General features: G+C 42.5%; 1 protein-coding gene across 2 annotated transcripts in view; it reads left to right on the top strand.

Moving 5' to 3' along the window:
• INTS1 (integrator complex subunit 1) overlaps positions 1–19,771 on the top strand; it is a 60,042-nt gene that overhangs the window by 38,938 nt on the left and 1,333 nt on the right. For both annotated transcript variants that reach the window (XM_075565564.1, XM_075565565.1), the window contains 14 exons: positions 537–677; positions 1,576–1,756; positions 3,133–3,256; positions 4,265–4,395; positions 8,147–8,234; positions 8,323–8,549; positions 9,332–9,455; positions 10,383–10,510; positions 12,184–12,376; positions 13,565–13,689; positions 14,331–14,443; positions 14,935–15,048; positions 17,506–17,576; positions 18,606–18,697. In XM_075565564.1, the coding sequence (XP_075421679.1) occupies positions 537–677; positions 1,576–1,756; positions 3,133–3,256; positions 4,265–4,395; positions 8,147–8,234; positions 8,323–8,549; positions 9,332–9,455; positions 10,383–10,510; positions 12,184–12,376; positions 13,565–13,689; positions 14,331–14,443; positions 14,935–15,048; positions 17,506–17,576; positions 18,606–18,697 (1,852 nt within the window). The remainder of the gene's footprint in view (positions 1–536; positions 678–1,575; positions 1,757–3,132; positions 3,257–4,264; positions 4,396–8,146; positions 8,235–8,322; positions 8,550–9,331; positions 9,456–10,382; positions 10,511–12,183; positions 12,377–13,564; positions 13,690–14,330; positions 14,444–14,934; positions 15,049–17,505; positions 17,577–18,605; positions 18,698–19,771) is intronic.

The raw sequence follows: 19,771 nt of genomic DNA, 5'->3' as shown, positions 1-19,771 counted from the left end.
GCAACCCTGCCTTTCACCATTGTCACCTAGCATACAGTGCTTCCAGTTGCCGTAGTGGAAGCACTGTATGCTACTGTAGGTGACAATGGTGAAAGGCAGGGTTGCAGACCTGTCGAAGACATGTGAATGTGCTCACAAATTATCTATATATATATATATATATATATATATATATATATATATATAATGGAAATATATATATAATGGAAATATTACTGTATGCTCATTTGCATGTCTTAGACACGTCTGCAACCCCGCCTTTCACCATTATCACCCAGCACACAGCACTTCCACTACAGCAAGGGATTCTGGGAAATGACATGCAGATGAGCACACAGTGCCACCTTTTGCTTCAAGTGTTATTACCACTTGAGCTACTCCTTCAGCATGAATTCGCCAATCTTAAACTGTAAAGAAAAATGAGGTTGGGCAGTAGTAAAACGGCATAAAAGTGAAAGGGAAGAATCACTGTAGAAAACACACAGCAATGTGGTCACTTTCTCCTTAAAGCTGTAATCATTGTGATGTTCCTGCAGTGCGAGGGGGGTTTCTGCACTTGGCAGATGCTCTGGCTTTCCGCCAGGAGCCAGATGTGATAAGTTCCACTGTGCGCGCCATCATCACCACCCTGAAATCCGGGGATAAGTGCAACGTGGAGCCTGAGCTCATCGGCAAAGGTGAGTCCCATTGTGAAATGTTAATGTTGGGCTTCTGATGACATTGTCTGTCTGCTTTTTGTGGTCACCTTGTTGGGCAGCCAGAGATACAATAGCCAGGTTTGTTTCCTCTAAAATAAATGTATAGTTAGGTTCAAGTTATGTCCATTGTGGTATAAATTGTTTGTTTCCACTTTAAAAAGGATGTAGCTGGTAACTTATATTGTGTTACATTAAAGCTGCAGACCAAGCAATATTTTACATCTGTTTTTTTTTTTTTTTTTTTTTTTTAATAAATCAGTTTTGTACTATGAGAAAATACTTGTAGCATTTTTTTTTAAACAATTCTGAATGACATTTTTAATGTGTTATAATGTAACAAGCATTTTTTGTTTCTATAGCAACCATTAACAAAATCACATCCCCTTCCGAAACAGACTCTGGCACACCCCTTTTTGAATCCTGCCCTCTCTAGCAGTGCACCAATTGTATCTAGTGACTGCCTGGTCACATGATCTTCCCCACAGAACTTTGCATCTTTGGTCCTCTTCTGCTGCACTGAACCCCCGAGCCGAATCTTCACCGATCAATCACCAACTTAGCTAATTACTTATCATTGTGTGAATTGTATTGATGCACATATTAAAGGTGGGGGGGGGGGAACGGCAGCTTGGTCTGCTGCTTTAAAGGGTTATATTTAGTCTGTAAAGTGATGTTAGTTTGCCCAATCTCTAAATCCCTTTACCACTCCAATAACCGGTTATTACCCAAAGATAACAAAACCTTCCAGGTCCTACTTGACGGTAACCTAACTCCTTGTGTGCCGGTACTTCGTGGTTGTTAGATGAAATATTTGAACTTGTCTTTTGTGTGCATCTTAATTTACACACTTTTTTTTTCTTCTCTTCTCTGTTTTTAGTTCTTCGCGGTCTGATAGATGCGAAATCTCCTTATTTGGAGGAGTTTCTGAGCGTCCTCCTCTCAGTGGCCACGGAAGCAACGCCAAGGTTCACTGCCGCCGGGCCAGTGGCTGTGGTGAGCTCTCTGCTACTCCAGGAAAGAGAAGAGACGCCCGTGCAGAAGGGAAACGAGAGCTGCAGGTAATTAATCTGTGTTGTGTTCATGAAAGACACGAGTTGCTTGTTTGTAGAAATAAAGGGCTGGTTACAGATGGGGGGGGGGGGGTGGCGAGTTGTACGTCTCAGCAGTTTCTCCACTTTAGGATGCTGAAGGAAACAGCCCCACATTAAATAAAGGAACTAAACCAGCAAAGGGTCTTGAAGTAAGTAGCCCTTGGGACAGGGGTAAAACGTACGTTGGGATTGGTTGCTCGTGACATCTGATGTCACGGGGGCGGGGCTTCATACTGGGAGTCAGGAAGTGTTTGCAGCAAGTGTGTTGTGCACAGTGAGTCACTCATCTAGATACTCACAATCTATTCTTAATGCTAGTGGAGGTATATATGTATATTATTTACCATCTACCTTGATATTTCTGTTAATCCTAGCAGAAACTTGAATTCACTAAATCAAGAGGGCATTAATGTGTTAATACTTGCAAAGAAATGTGGTGAGCAAATACTCAGGGTTTTTAAAGACCTGATCTGGTGCTAGCCCTGTTTAGTATTAAAATAGCTAATTTAGCATAGGACTACTCTACAAATATCAATATACCTTCCCTCTTCAGAATAACTGTGAACTAACCAACAAGTTCTTTGAAATCATTTCAGTTCTTCCTGAAGCATTATCACCAGCACTATCCTGGGATCTGTACCTCAGGCATACTAAATACACTATTGCCTCTCGGTAAATTACTATAACAGCTCTTAGTAATAGCAGTTCCCTCCCAGTATATACCATACTCCCCTCCCGCCTCCTTCGATTTTAATGTTTTCTATGCGCCAATTATTTTATTTGTATCACCCAATGAATGTTATGTTTTAATCATCTTCATTTCTCTAACGGCTCGCCATGGGACATTTCGCCGTGAGGTCCGGATCCGCCATGCCAGATCTGCCGCTCCGACAACTGCATGTTTAAATGTCCCGCGCACCATCTTTAAATGTCCGGTGGGACATTTAAAGATGGCGCGTTTCGGAGCAACCTGTCCAGGCAGTGTAGCGGTCCTGTGCGGGACAATTAAACATGCAGTTGTCGGAGCATGCGGTCGGGCGCAGGAGCAGACATCGCGGCAAAATGTCCCGCCGGCGGCATGGACCGCCACCCACACTGCCTTGTCTCTCTCTCTCTCTCTCTCTCTCTCTCTCTCTCTCTCTCGATAGTTCAGATGTTAAAAGGATTTTACTTTTTGCAAGCATTTGTAAGTGTTTTTAAATGTTTTCTAAATTAGATTACGATACTTTTGTGGCCTTTCTACTCCTTTTGAGAAAATGATTGAGGAGCCCTAAATGAAGTCAATTACTCATCCCTTAGGCATTAAAGTAACACCATTTTATTTTGATGTGTTGCCTTTATAGTTCTGAAGCTGCCCGCACTAGCCATTCTTCCGGTCTTCTCATCGATTGGTTGGACTTGCTAGATCCTGAAGTTATCAGCAGCTGCCCGGACCTGCAACAGAGACTGTTATTTTCCTGGAACAAGGTACAGCATCATTGTTGACTGGTTTGTATGTTTTGCAAACGGCAGAGGAAAATAAGCTTTCACAATAAGTGAAAGGTTGAAGAGTTGGTAACTGTAACACAGACCATGCCCTTACACAGATGTACCCAGAATGACAGTCCCAGAGCTGCGAGAAGTAAAGCAGCAGCTCCAGCGATGATAAAAGCTGCGGCTTCCGGTTACATGGTTACATAGTTACATAGTAGATGAGGTTGAAAAAAGACGTGCGTCCATCAAGTTCAACCTATGCTAAATTTAGACAACAGATACTTTATCCTATATCTATACTTACAGTATATTGATCCAGAGGAAGGCAAACAAAAAACCCCAGTGACATATCATCCAATGATATCTCATAAGTGGAAAAATAAATTCCTTCCTGACTCCAAGATTACTCAGATTTCTCCCTGGATCAACATCCTTCCCATGGTTACTTATTTGGTATATCCTTGTATACCTTTTATTTCTAAAAAGATGTCCAACTTTTTTGGAACATATCTATTGTATCTGCCATCACAGTCTCCATGGGTAATGAATTCTATATTGTAACTGCCCTTACTGTAAAGAACCCTTTCATTTGTTGCTGGTGAAATCTCCTTTCCTCCAACCTTAAGGGATGGCCCCGAGTCCTTTGTACTGATCGTGGGATGAATAGTTCTTTTGAAAGCTCCTTGTACTGTCCCTGAATATAACTGTAAATCATACATGAAAATAAAGGGAAGCAAACATAGGAAATCATACAGGGATCGGTTTAATCCATAGGCTATGCTAATCTCATTCATAAGAAAATAGATCACTTAAATGGGGGCAGAGGAGGGAAACTTGCCTTTGAAAATTAGCTGATCTAAAGCAATCCAGTTAACTCCTGAACTGCCAGATACTTGCAAGGCATTTATTTGTGAGGTGACTTTTTTTTGCCAATAAAGGGGAATATGCTTCAGAAAGTGAGAAAGAGTTGCTATCCCCTCTCGTTACCTTCTTGTTTTCCAGGTGAAGGGCACCCCTGGGTCTCAGCCGCCTTCTTTCCGGCCATATCTCTTAGCACTTCTGACCCATCAATCCAACTGGACCACATTGCACCAATGCATTAGTATTCTGCTAAGCAAACAACGAGAACAAAGGTGGCATTTAGCTCTTCTTTGTTTATTATGAATTGGTTGAAATCGAGCCTCGAATGTTTTGACTGTCGATGAATTCTGTGTATTCCCCGTCCCAGGATGAAAGCTGTATATTTTTTTTTGGTCACAACGAAACCCCTTTTCTTATTTCTGTTGTGTGTAAGGTAAAATAGAGAGACAACGAACTCTGGGGAGAGGTGGAGGGGGTAGGGGGGGAGGGAAGGGAACCCTCGCTACTGCTAGAGTATTATTCTGTGGTGCTGCTATCTGGGGTGATAATATAGAACGAGCACAGAGAGAACATAACCCCACTGGAGAGCACTCAAACATAAATCCCAACAGGCATGAAATGGATAAGTATGTATGTAGGGTGAGGAGTGAGTGGATTCAAATACTTTAATGGGAGTAGATACTCAACTAAAATAAGTAGAACACTAAGTTCCCAGAGTAAATTAGACTCAATAGTGAGCCACAAAAGCGCAGCGAAATAAAATTAACCAGATATTAGGCATAGAGTGTGAGCTACCATCCTTGTGTGTGTGTGGGTGTGTGTGTGTATATATGTATATATACATATATAGGATGCAGCCTAATAGTATATACCGAGGTAGCCTGTGTCTGGTGGATATAACACAGGTGCAGCTACTCTGAGATAGCTGTGGCAGGTATAGCAAGGTAGGGGTGCTCTCACTTAGGTAAATGTAAGTGAGCAGCCTACCTATGTAATCATGTAGTAATACAGGCAGATAGAACACTGCAAGTGTCAGTATCAATAGCTGTCAGGTAAACCGCAGTCTCAGCAGTGTATAACAAAGTACCCACTGAATATATCACTGGGGTGTGAGGGGTGCTTGTTACAGACACTGGAGGTGGCTATTGCCACGGTAGATAGATAGAGAACACTGAACAGTAGTACACAAGTAGTGTCTACTTACACCTCGCTAGGTAAAAACAAAACAAATATCCGGTAAAAATAGTAGCAGACCCTATGGTAGGCAGCCTTGAGAAAGCATGCCTTGCGAAACGTACGTCGGCAGTGACGTCATCACGTCAAAGGGGCGGGACTAACGCTCGGGATCGGAGCGTGACCGCCTCACATTAGCTCCCTACACGAGCTATGCATAGGCATTGAGCAAGTCCTTTTTTAACCATAGCAGTACCCGTGGCATACTTTAAAGCACCCAGCATCAGCAAGTAGGTGCATAGCTAATAAGCGCTACCATAGGGTCTGCTACTATGTTTACCGGATATTTGTTTTGTTTTTACCTACCGAGGTGTAAGTAGACACTACTTGTGTACTACTGTTCAGTGTTCTCTATCTTTCTACCGTGGCAATCGCCACCTCCAGTGTCTGTAACAGGCACCCCTTATCAGGGGTGCTCCTACCCCAGTGATATATTCAGTGTGGGTACTTTGTTATACACTGCTGAGACTGCGGTTTACCTGACAGCTATTGATACTGACACTTGCAGTGTTCTATCTGCCTGTATTACTACATGATTACATAGGTAGGCTGCTCACTTACATTTACCTAAGTGAGAGCACCCCTACCTTGCTATACCTGTCACAGCTATCTCAGAGTAGCTGCACCTGTGTTATATCCACCAGACACAGGCTACCTCGGTATATACTATTAGGCTGCATTATATATATATATATATATATATATATATATATATATATATATATATATATATATATATATAAACCATAATACTGAGTTAAGTTATGGTGAGTAAAAAAAGTGACAAAAACCCTCCACAGGAAAGCAAATATGCAAATATAACTGTATGCTCATCTGCATGTCTTAGGCAGGTCTGCAACCCTGCCTTTCCCCATTATCACCCAGCATACAGCACTTCCACTGCAGCAAGGGATTCTGGGAAATGACATGCAAATGAGCACACAGTGTCACTTTTTGCCTCAATAACCATTTTTAACATGGTTCCCTATAGGCTTAAGCTTGCTGCATGGTCACAGCTTTGAGCACAGCCAGGGTTAAGGTGCATACCCAGAAAACCACCCACAGACAGCTGTTTCGACTTTGATGGGTCTCATCAGTGTGGGGTTGATTTTACTGGGAATGCAAGAGAGGCTATGGGATAGGCTAAACCATAATACTGAGTTAAGTTATGGTGAGTAATGCTCAAAGCTGTGACCATGCAGCAAGCTTAAGCCTATAGGGAACCATGTTAAAAATGGTTATTGAGGCAAAAAGTGACACTGTGTGCTCATTTGCATGTCATTTCCCAGAATCCCTTGCTGCAGTGGAAGTGCTGTATGCTGGGTGATAATGGGGAAAGGCGGGGTTGCAGACCTGCCTAAGACATGCAGATGAGCATACAGTTATATTTGCATATATATATATGCGTCCTGTTATATCGGCACATCCTGATCTACATTCAATGTGTTGGAAAAAAATACTATAATATATGAATCGCCGCTTAAACATTTTGTAAAGTTTCTATTCATCAAATCATTTGTTTTTTTGTGAAAATGTAAGGGGTTTATAGATATATATATATATATATATATATATATATATATATATATATATATATATATATATATAGATAGATAGATATATATCTATATATATATAGATATATATCTATATATCTATAGATATATAGATATATATCTATATATATATATAGATATATATCTATATATATATATATAGATATATATCTATATATATAGATATATATATATAAATATATATATATATATATACACAAGGATGGTAGCTCACACTCTATACCTAATATCCAGTTAATTTTATTTCGCTGCGCTTTTGTGGCTCACTATTGAGTCTAATTTACTCTGGGAACTTAGTGTTCTACTTATTTTAGTTGAGTATCTACTCCCATTAAAGTATTTGAATCCACTCACTCCTCACCCTACATACATACTTATCCATTTCACGTCTGTTGGGATTTATGTTTGAGTGCTCTCCAGTGGGGTTCTGTTCTCTCTGTGCTCGTTCCAAATAGAGAGACAGTCTTAAAAGCGTCGAAGTGCAGCCTTGTTGACAAAGAATGGCGTTTCTTTTTCTTTTTTTTTTTTTTGTACACGGTGTTAACAGCCGTGTTTGTTCAGGATATAATTACCAATTTAGTTGAAAAGCTGTGACAGTGTGTTGTGGGAAAATGTCATTGTTCACTCACAAATAAGTAACCTAGTGTGGTATGTCTCCTAAAGAATGAATATATATGTTATTAAAGTTGCAATTCCAAATCGTGGGCCACTTATATTTCTAGTTTGCTAATAGCAAAGGTTTGGCTGCCTTCATTTGAAGGGGGGGGGTGGGTCCGTGTAATGACAAGATTAATTTCTTAGGGGTCTCTGAACAGGGAAGTGTTTGTCAATCAAGTGTTTCTGTTCTTATCAGTGAGCTAATAAAGATTAGGGGAGATGGGGAGGAGGGGGACTCTGGCTGTTCAAGCACTCGCTCATCACACAGAAGGGAGCAGCCAGAGGAGATCACACCCCTCCCAAGTCTCACTGTAATAAATACATTTAAAAAAATCTTACAAATTCAGGTTAGAGAAGAAAAACAAAATCAATTATCCAGATGAAATCCCTTGCACGTCACTGGAATTGGTTCACTTTGATCCTAGGATGGATTGTCCCTTCCTTGTTATCAGTTTTGGTAACCTTTGAATGTGGGTCCATGCTACAGAAAGTGAGCCCAGTCTTTCATTGATCGTGTCTGGTTTTGTTGTTGTTGTTGTTTTTTTTTAACATTCAGGTTTGACCCATCAGCCTCTCTGGATTTCTTGTGGGCTTGTATTCACATCCCTCGCATCTGGCAAGGGAGGGACCAGCGGACGCCACAGGTACGGACTTCATAAGGCATTGACTTGTATAAGGACAGTCCCGCGATGCTTTGCGCCTGCGTCAGTAATCCCTACGTTTCCCCCACAGAAGCGGCGCAATGAGTTTGTGTTGCAGCTGAAGCCGTCTGAGCTCATTTGCCTGGTGGAACTGATCCTCTCGGAGTCGGAAACCCGGGGCCAGGGGCCTGAAGAAGCCGCGTGTCCCCTGATCCAGTCGCGCTTGCCATTACTGCTCAGCTGTTGCCACGGGAACCTAGAAAGCATCAAAAAGGTTACAGCCCATTTGACCAGCTGCATGAAGCAATGGGGAAATAGGTATGAGACTGGAGGCTGTTTTTGGCCGCCATAGTAAAAATAGTTCTTACTCTAGAGCAGTGGCTGTGCCACTGATTGAGCCACCTGTGCTGATGCAAGGATATCCATAAAACGTGGCCTCTCAGTGGCACTTGATGACTGAGTTTGACAGCCCTGCTCTTGAGTATATACACACACACGTAATTATGCCATAATGATGGGGAGAGACTGTGCTTACTAAAGTAGCAAATGATCTACATTATAATATTATATTACATTTCCCTGTACTGTCTCCTTGTGAATGCCGCGTACACTCCATACATACAATGATTTTCTGATGAGGTCTTTAGAGCTTAGAAAACCCGTGTTACCTCTGGGGTTCTTAACCTATGGTCCATGGATCCCTGGGGGGTCCGTGAAAATATAAACAAAAACAAACAAAAAAATAATTTTTTAGCACTGCCTAAAACGGAACCGGAAAAATAAAAATGAAAACTCCAACGATATTTAAGTTCTGCAAACCACTATTAGCAACCGCGAAGGCTTCATATTTCTGCCACTTCCTGTATCCAATCCTCACTTCATATTTTTTTCGCTAATTTTTCACACATTTTTATGAAAATATCTTATTTAATAGTGTGGGTGTCTGTAGGTAAAGGCCTGAGGATCTAGGGGTCGGTCTGTAGGTTCAAAAAGATGAAGAAACCCCTGTTACCGGATCCTTTTTCCTAGATTTTCAGATTTTGCCTACAAGATCTGAACAGTCGGACTAAATCCTCTAACGCGGCGGTTTCTCGCTGTAGTTCTTTAGGGAAACAGTGCCGGGATTTCCTGCTTCAGCTTTACCTGCAGCTGCCCGAACTCATTGTGCCAGTGCCGGAAATCATGCTGACCGGCGAAGGAGCCGCAGACAGCCGCACCTGTAAGGTAAATACAACTTGTTTCCTTTATCCTGGGTTCCTTAGAAAAATAAAAAATATATAACGATTGTGGAGCATTTGAGTAAATTGTCAAAGCGGCAATCCAAGCGTGGTTTATTTATTTTTATTTTTTTATTTTTTTTTTTTTTACACCTTTAATTTTTTTACACCTTTATTTTTTGTACACCTGATTGAAGCAGTGGGGTCTCCGGAGATAAACCTCCCTAATTTCAGCTCTGGAGACCCCCTGCTTCCGGAGATACCTCCTTAGGGGGTTTTCCAGGTCGTGGGGAGCGCAGGTTTATATGAAAAACACACAATAGTGCAATAGGTTTGTGACAGGTTACGGACTCGGTCTTTGAATCCACAGGGGATATACTCACACTCATACTCCATTGGGGGTGACTGTAGCTGCTCCACTCGGCTACCAAGGTTCAAATTATGTCGGCATTTCCAAGCTCCTCTCTCTGCGGGCCAATAGGAAGCAGCGACGTCATCAGGTTCGGCTTCTTATTGGCCCACGTGACGCGGGACCCCAGCTAGCTCAGCTGGAGCGGCTACCGGCATTCCCCTTGTGGAGGAGGTAAGTATCTCCGGAAGCAAGGGGTCCCCGGAGCTGAAATGAATGGGGTTAAGCTTCGTAGACCCCCCTGCTTCAAAGCTGTGTAAAAACATAAGAATGAATGTTAAAAAGTAATAATTAAAAAGCACTTGAATTGCTCCTTTAAATGAAACACTTTGATGGAATTAAATATTAATTCAATGTTATCATCTTGACACGCCGTATACCTGACTTTAATATTAACATGCTGGACCTACAGGATCATTTTATGCATGCCTTAATAAGTCCGTCTGTGGGTTGCAAATATTACTTGGCTTTATGTAATTGATTATTAGATGTATTTATTTTTCTCTCCCATCTTGCCCCTGTCAGATGGATGCCCTTATTCACCGGTTTATTACACTCCTGGCTGACTCCAGTGACTGTAAGGAGAGCCGTATGTCAGACGCTAATATGGCCTGTCGCAAGCTTGCTGTGGCACATCCCATCCTGTTGCTCAGGTATACAGTCTGCTCTTTGGGTTCAGGCTGTCAAATCAACAACATCATTGACATGAACATCCCGTGACAAAAAAATGGTTGCGTTTTGTGACTGTGCTAGACCGTTGGTAAGCAGACACATGCTGAATGACACAAGATATTCATAGGGGGAAGGAAAGCAAAATACAGGTAGTACGATGCTGTTTGTTGAATGGAGTATAAGCTTTCACACCCTCATAGGGTACCTGAGGGAGAATCCTGAGAGGTTTGAAAAACGTATGCATTATTCAGTAAATCCCAGTCCTTTGAGCCTTGGTTCTCATGCTATACACCTCCTGTAGGCTTTTCCAGCTGGGATGTTGTAATGAATACCTGAGCTGAGGGAGGTGTGCAGAAGACATCCCTTCACTGTCTTTGAGCCACCAATCGGGCTTCTTTTGTATGTTTTTGTATTTGTAAAGCTTGAAGGAGTTTTAAAACAAGCTAGTAAGGGTATTTGTGTATAAAAAAATGCCCAAACCCTCTATATTACAGATTATAGGCTAAAGCAGTAAAATTCAGGGCATTATTGAAATTCCTGCCCTCTGATTGGTTAAAATTCCAGGCATTATCCAATCAGTAATGCCCAGAATTTTAGCTGCTTGCAAAGTGTTAATTTCAATGTGATTATTTCCAGCCAATCAGCTTTCAGAACAGCTGAGACAGGACAGGGGATTGGTCTAAAAGTAGGAACAGCTCTGAGACAGGGCAGGGGATTGGTTGAGAAGTATCAGCCACGGGTTGACTCCTCCGCCTTGCTCCGTGGACTGAGCAAATTCAGTTGAATTGGTGGGGTGGGGGAGAGAGAGTCTGTAAAGCAAGTGAGTGTCTGTCTGCAGTTTGTTTCTGTGTGTAGTTTCTGTGTGTGTGTCTCAGCAGCAGCAGTGTTTGAATGTAGCAGCAGCTGTGTATGTGCTGTTGTGTTGTATGTGTGTGTAGCAGCAGTTTGTCTGTGTAGAGGTTGTGTGTTGTGTGTAGAGGTGCTGTGTTGTGTTGTGTGTAGAGGTGCTGTGTTGTGTTGTGTGTGTATGTATGTGTGTGTGTGGTGTGCTTGTGTGTGTAGAGGTGCTGTGTTGTGTGTGTGTGTGTGTGTGTGTGTGTGTGTGTGTGTGTGTGTGTGTGTGTGTAGCAGCAGTTTGTGTGTGTGTAGATCTGCTGTGTTGTGTGTGTATGTGTGTGTCCACAGAGGGGGCGGCAGTGTGTGGATATAGATATCTGCAGTGTAAGAGTATATAGAGGTGGATTCATGTATTTACCATTTTAGTTTAATAAAAAAAAATCTATATAACTAGACAAAAGTGTCTATTATTTATGAACAAAGTCTACATTTAGCCTATAATAGTAATAATCCCCTCAGAACAGGGCATTACTGGCCAATAATACCCTGGCTGGGTTAAAGTCCCTCAGCTTCACCTCGGGCCTTCAACTCTTCCAGCCAGGGCATTATTGGCCAGTAATGCCCTATTCTTCGGGGATTATTACTTAAATAAATCACAGCTGAGAAACAGAACTGGTCCTTATAAGTCTGTCCCATTCTCATATGTATCACAATGTTAACACTACATGTATCCTGATTCTGGACATAGTCATGCATAGTGTCAGTTTGGGCCTTGTGGAGCAGTGTTTGAATGCAGTGCCTCTTGTTTGTATTCTAGGCATTTACCTATGATAGCGGCCTTGCTTCACGGAAGGGTCCACCTGAACTTCCATGAGTTTCGGCAGCAGAACCATTTGACTTTCTTCACTCATGTCATGGGTATCCTGGAGCTGCTGCAGCCCCAGGTGTTCCATAGTGAACATCAGGGAGCCTTGTGGGACTGCCTCCTCTCCTTCATCAAACTTCTACAGGTACCCCGACAAGTCCACCCACGTGGGAAAAAAGCCTGTAACACAGCGTTCCCTTTGGTTGGAACTGTTCTGCCTCAGAGAGAGAAACTGGTACTTGCAAAGAAAAGGTTGTCCAATAAATGCACAAGATTGTCCTTTTCTGAAACCCAGATCCACAAAAGGCTGCTAAGCTTTACTGCAATTCATGAGAATAGGGGCTGCGGTGTGTTACGGCTTAGCATCCTTTTGTGGCTCTGGCCTTAAATGTGCAATCTTCCCCCATCCAGGCCCGAGGTAGCCAGGGTCTCCTCTTCTTAGCTGCCTCCTACCAGTAATCTGTATTAGGCTGGGACTTGTGGTATACTTTTATTTTTTGTTGTCCTTTGACCTTTACCAGAGTTCAGGTCATTGTGGTTTAAATGTGCGTCATTAAGAAGCGCCGCCATTTCTGTCTGTATATGGGACACGACTGCATTTTGTTTTTTGTTAACTCCATGCAGAAGATGGGCTTCACCTGTGTGTCTCACCCAGTGTGGACAGGACTGCATGGAAAAACACAGGTAGCCGCGCACAGCAAAAGGGAGTCAGGGTCAGAATTGGTAATAAAAAATTATTTATTAAAAAAAAACATGACTAAAAAGAAGGTACAAGGCCCTCCAACGCGTTTCGTACTTTATCAAGGACAAAGTACCATGTTGGTACGAAACGCGTCGGAGGGCCCTTGTACCTCCCTTTTAGTCATATTTTTTTTAATAAATAATTTTTTATTACCATTTCTGACCCTGACTCCCTTTTGGCTGTGCGCGGCTGGCTACCTATGTTTTTCTATACAATTAGATCCTATTGCCAACGCCTTCATCAGAGACACCCGGAGTGGGTGAGGATTATAAATTCAAGAAGAAACTGTGAGAATTTGGCCTTCAGGGAATATCTGGCTTACATATTCAGGAAAACTCAAGACTTCTTACTCACCTTTGAAAAATTCGTGAACGCCGTCACCCACTTCTCCACGGAGTTCTCTGCTTATCTATTTTTATTAATTCTAGGTTTTTTTTTCACTTTTATGCAGTTATTTGAGCACCCTGACCCTCCCCCCCCCCTCCCTTTTGGACAGGACTGCTGCCTTCACATTTAACTCCATGATGTATTCCTGAAGCTTTTCTTGCATTGTTTGCTACTGCTCCTAACACGGGGTTTGTCTTCGCTTAGAAATATAGGAAGTACTCCAGACAGCTAGGATTCATCAGTAAATTTGTGCAGTTCATTCACAAGTACATCACGTGCGATGCACAAGCAGCAGTGTCTTTCCTGCAGAAACACTCCGATCCCCTACAGTAAGTGATCTCAATAAAATACATAAAAACGCGCGCACCGCCAAAAGAAAATATATATATACTCGGAAAGCGCGCATAGCAAGCAGGACTGTCGCACCGCTTGCTACTGCAATGCGGGCGACACTGGAAGTGTTTTGCAAATTTGTTTTCTGGTTGCGACAGCCGACAATCAAAAAACAGATTTCAGCCTGCAGCCGCGTGCGTAGTAGCACGTGCTTGTGCACATGTCGCTCTGCGACGTCGCTAATGTGATGTCACATGCGCCGTGCGCCCTGCCGTTTGGCTGTATAATCGCAGCCTAGCTGTTCTTGCTGCATATTACATGCTGCTTTTCTGTCCCGGAAGGCCCTTTCTGTAAAGGCGTGTATTGCTACTCTCACCATTGTAACGTAGTGAAAAAAGATGCATGAAAATAAGCTGCTTGGAAATAGACTTCAGTTTTTTTTTTAATAAAGGTTTCTGGCTCCATGTTGGTTTTATTTTTATTTGAAAGAATACACTAGCAATCACATGACACTGAAGCCCAAACATCCCAGCACTGGAAGTGTTCTTGAGTGTAGGTCATTTGCCTTTTATTTTTTAAGCCTCCTGCAAGGGCGCTGCTTCTTCAAGCATTGTTTTTTTTGGGGGGTGTTTTGCAGCGGTTTGTCATCAGAAAACAGTGATCTGGCAATGCTGAAGTCTGTCCTGGCTGGCCTGAGCCTGCCCAGCAGAGGAGGCGCATTAGAAAAGAGCCCTGATGACGAAAAGGAAGGTATGTATTAGGGATGTTACCCATTGCATGAGATTGTAATCCGATTATGTTCTCGAATTATAACTGCGGGCTGCACTTTAAAAAAAAAAAAATTTACATTTATTTTTTGTTTGTTCCTATACTTGTGTAAATACCCCAACACTTTACTGCAGCACATAGCACAGCCATGCACAGAATTTAAATGTCCTATGTGTGTTTTTAGCTTCTTAATTATAGACTTACAGGTAACCGCCCTACCAGAGTTGTACATAATTGCTATTGAATGTTACCTGCGTGCTGCTAGTCTTCAGGCTCTGGTAGGGGAGCCGGTGTACAGCGGCTGTTGTGGAATGGAAAAAAGCTATGGAGTCTTAGGGAATGTTACATGTGTACAGTACATACGTGTTACTCAAACATCCAAGGTTCATACAGAACGACGTCTGAGACCACACCACATTGCTGCTGCTTTGCACTTGTTTGCAATCATTGTGGGGTTTTTATTTAACACACAGATGAGGCTGTTGCAGGCTCCCTGCCTCTGGTCAGCGTTTCTTTGTATACTCCACTTACCGCCACTGAAATGGCCCCTTTCCTCAAAAGGATCTCCAGGAGCAAGACGGTAGAAGGTAATTAATTAATTGTATTGTATGTCTTTATTTATATAGCGCCATAAATGTACATAGCGCTTCACAGTAGTAATACATATCATATAAATAACAAATGATATAAATCAGGTCATGGGAATAAGTGCTTCAGACATAAAAGTAACATTAAGGAAGAGGAGTCCCTGCTCCGAGGACATTTACAGGCATGTCCGCTCTCATTCATCTGAGCCCGTGGATCTGGGCAGTGTAGGTTGTGAGGGAAATCATTTTAGGGTCGCTGGCCACTTCATCATAAGTCATGTGTTTAGCTTGGTTGACTTTGGAGTGGATTGCACCTTTTAAATTATTAGTGTCTTTTGAAATATACACAATAATACATTGTTCTTTATCAAAACTATTTTTAAACCATCAGGATATAGATATGTAGGACGCCAGTGCATCAGATAAACAAGTCCTTTGAGTAAAATTACCCTAATGGGGTTTGGGGGACTAGTAAATAAATAATAGTACAACCATTGTCCCATACAGTGAGCACCGCCACCACCCCCCCTCGCAGGACCGGGCCCTCCCGCCATCCCCCCGCCTCCCCTCCGTAAGACCGCCCCCCCCCCTGCCGCAGCACAGGGCCCCCCGCTCTCCCCGCAGGAATGCCCCCCCACCCACGCCGCAGTACAGGGCTGTCCTGCGACTCCTGTCACTCCCCCGTAGCACAAGGACATCCCGCCCCCAACCCCCGCTGCACCGGGCCGTGCCCCCCACCCCCCCGCTGCACCACCGGCACGCTTTTTGTATGCATTTGGGGGGGTTGTATATATTCGGGGGGTGGGGATTTTTTAAAATGTATTTGGGGGTGGGAAGTTTTTTGGTATATATCTTGTGGGGGGAATTGTGTGGGGGGGAGGGAATGAGTGAGAGTGGGGTAATTGACGGAGGGAGAGGAGAGAAGGGGTGATTGAGGAAAAGTGGGAGTAAGGGTGAGAAGCAGGGGAGAGTAATACATGCGAGGCGGGAGAGTGAGATGGGGTGAGACGGAAGGGAGAGAAATACATGGGAAGGGGAGGGAGAGGGGGGGCTCGTGAGGTGTGAAATGGGGGGGGGGGCAATACCGCCGACACGTTTGTCCCGGGCCCCACGATTTCTGTTAGCGGCCGTGTGTGTGTGTGTGTGTGTGTGTGTGTGTGTGTGTGTGTGTGTATATATATATATAAAATCTATCACGGCGATATAGTTGAGTGGCATGTCATCTTTTTATACTAGTTTCTGTTACAGTGCTGGTAATTGGTGTCCAACACCAATGTAGGATATATCGCTCCCTGATATGTATAAGTAATAAGTATATGAGAGTCTGATTTTGCCTAAAGTATCAAGGTAGATACCGGGTGCTACCTATGTGCTGGTTTGAAATGTATTTTCAAAAATAGAGAGAGGTTTTATGTTGAAAAGCCTTTCTCCAGCAAGAAGCACATTTATTTGTGTTGTGTATTACACTTTAATATAGGGCACTGTTTACTCCATCTATTGAAATTGGTAATCTTTATATTACAAGTAGGTGAGTGTACAATTATACAGTGATGCTAGAACTGTGTTATGATGTTCATGGCGTTTATATACAGTGAGGTTATTTGATAATAATAGAACTATATCAGTTACCACTAGCAGTAATACCCAATTGTGTATACACCTGTTGGTGCAATCTATGGTGAGTATTTAGGTATGCTGCGCTGCTGACCTACCTTCCATTTTCCAGCGCCAAATGTCATGTAATCATGGTAAACAATTAGACATTACATACCCTTGATAAATAGCCACTTCATCTTACCGGTGGTATGGCAAATTTCTTTGGGAATTAACCCCCATCAGCCCAACCTCAGCATCTGCCTACAGCAGGATTCACCAACCCATTGTCGTGGGATTGTTATACATAAGTATCACATGACAAACATAACCCTGATGTGTACGTATTCATAGCACAGAGCCTACCATTTGCACCCCCCTACAATACAAAGTTTTTAAAGAATACGATACACACAGTTTATTCTTTGATGACAAATTTATTTCGGACGTGTACCATTATTTTAATCATGGCATAAATAAATGTTAAGTTTTAACAGCCTAGGCGTGCACCATAAATGTGCTTCTTGCTGGAGAAAGGCTTTTCAACATAAAACCTCTCTCTATTTTTGAAAATATAATTGGTGTCCAACACTGAGCTTGGCTGCAATCTCATCACTTCCTGAAAGGCAAAGCAATGCCCGAGGCAGTTTGAGACGTGCGAAGCTTGTGGCTGGGCTCCTTGTCCAAGGATCCACAGGGATATGTCATCGCATTTCATTCTCGCTCCAAAATGAATTGCTTGATTGAAAGACTGTGTGTCATATCCAAGCCTCTGATTGTGTCATGCTGACCCAGCTGCTTTCCAGCCTCAGCTTGTGATGGATTGAAGTTGATGTCTGTTGCCTTTGTTTGCTTTTGTCCCAGACATCCTGCAGGTTCTGAGTGACATAGATGAAATGTCCAAGCGTAGACCTGAAATCCTGTCTTTCTTTGCTGTGAGTATGTCCAAGCTCACATTGTCATATTATCTGTTCCCTGTCATCCACTTCTGTCCAGCAATGTATTTCATCAATAATTGTAGGTTTTAAGTGTGTGTGTGTGTGTGTGTGTGTGTGTGTGTGTGTGTGTGTGTGTGTGTGTGTGTGTGTGTGTGTGTGTACGTACGTGTGTGTACGTACGTGTGTGTGTGTGTACGTGTGTGTACGTGTGTGTGTGTACGTGTGTGTACGTGTGTGTACGTGTGTGTGCGTGCGTGCGTGCGTGCGTGCGTGCGTGTGTGCGTGTGCGTGTGCGTGTGCGTGTGTGTGTGTAAAATAATTTGTTATGAAAGAAACATTTTTTTTTTTAAATCCACGTACAGTATGCTTTGATTTAGAGAAAATAAGGAAACCAGTAAAACGATTGTAAATTCAGTTTTTATCCAGAGATCTGGGGAGATTTTAACCCTTGCTGTTTTTCATGGGTAATCCTTCTATGTAAAACATTGTGTTGTCCTTTGTTTGTCTTCTGCGTTAAAACAAGACACTGATGTTGTGAAGAGAAAGTGTGACCGAAGCTGTTGGGAGATGATGAAATAAGTGTAGCAGTTTATGTAAGAAACACACCCAGGTCCTGTGTTGACGTCATGTGCGTGATCTTGTCTGGATCTCTGGGGCCCAGCTTTGCTGTACCATTTCCAACGAGTGGATGCAGAAACTGCAGCTAATAACAAATCCTACTTCTCCATAAAGGGAGCAGTTTTTTTTTTTTTTACCACACTGTAAACATCACTGTATTTCTCCAGAGGTCTGGTCTGTGTCTGATACGCTTAATGGTATTTACACAGCAGGGAATGCCATCACCTTGCGGAAGCCAGAATTAAATTAACAAGAGGACAGGTTGTATATAGCAGCTCCTGTGAGCCTATGCGCTCAGCGTGCGGCAACTCCGTGTTCCGCACAGCCATCCCAGGGCACTGCTTTTTATTTGGGAAGACCCAGTGAGCAGACCTCGCTGATCCCCCCCCCCCCCCTTTTTCTTTGCAGAGCGATTTTCAGAGGCTGATGAGCTCTACAGAGGAATCCTGTCGCAATCTGGCGTTTAGTTTGGCTTTACGTTCAATTCAATGCAACCCCAGGTGAGAGGGAGGAATATGTGGTCAGTTTTAGGTGTGCACAGCATTATTTGTAAGTGCGATCTGCCGTACAGTACGGTATATGCTTTGTTTGTGGTAGACATGGGTCTTTTATATGTTCAAATAGTCTTATTGTATATTTAAAAGGATTTGGGCCTCTAACCCGTAACCCTGCCCCCTATTTAATCACACATCCTATCACAGCCTTGTTTGGGGCATTCGGATAGAATGTATTCCTATACATTCTCCCTTTAAAGAGGCAGTACAAGTGGCACTTTAAAAACATTTATAGATGTATTTTTTGTTTTTGCTTTAATATACGCAGCCTTTGATTTACCTTTATTGAAAATGAATTACCTAAGATGCCGATCAATTAGTTTTCCTGTAATCGATCAGCAAAGATCCTGCTTCCCTGGGTTCACTAAATGTCTGCCTCTCCGTTTTAAGCAATCCTTCAGTCAGTGTAACTCAGCAGCTACAATGTATTCTTATATTACTACGGTAATATTATCTATTGTTACAGTTTGCAGCTCAAACTGCTGGGAATATTGGCAACAAATGATTACATATTCCCTGGAAGGTTGAGAGTTTCTTTCAGTTACACAATATATCATTTAATATTATTTAAATATCACTATCACTGTGTTTTAGCGCCACACTGAATCACTGGGTTTAACAAATGATTACAAACAGGAAAGTGTTACAAAGCTCTTGCACTGCTGGGGAAGTGTGCTAAAACCTGCTCTAGAAATCAAAGGATGCTCAGTATATTAAAACTCATTAAAAATGACATTAAAAGAGTTGAATTTAAAAAATAAAAAATTCAGTAAGTATTATCTAATACTACGGAAATGATTTGAAACGCACACGTAGGATATTGCTGGATTGCTCCTTTAACGCTATGAATTGGAAATGACATTGTTGGGAAACGCGTGCATTTGTCATACTTGAGATTAAGAAATGAAGGGTAGCGGGTCTAGTTTACTCTGCACTTCTGAGAAGTTTTACCGTAGAAAGAGGTAACAATCTAGAACGTTAAAAGAAAGAAAATTACAATCGGAGACAGAGGTCGGGGAT

This window comes from Ascaphus truei, chromosome 11, assembly GCF_040206685.1.
Source record: "Ascaphus truei isolate aAscTru1 chromosome 11, aAscTru1.hap1, whole genome shotgun sequence".
In the NCBI taxonomy this organism is placed as follows: Eukaryota; Metazoa; Chordata; class Amphibia; order Anura; family Ascaphidae; genus Ascaphus; species Ascaphus truei.
This window is presented reverse-complemented; position numbering and strand designations above follow the sequence as displayed.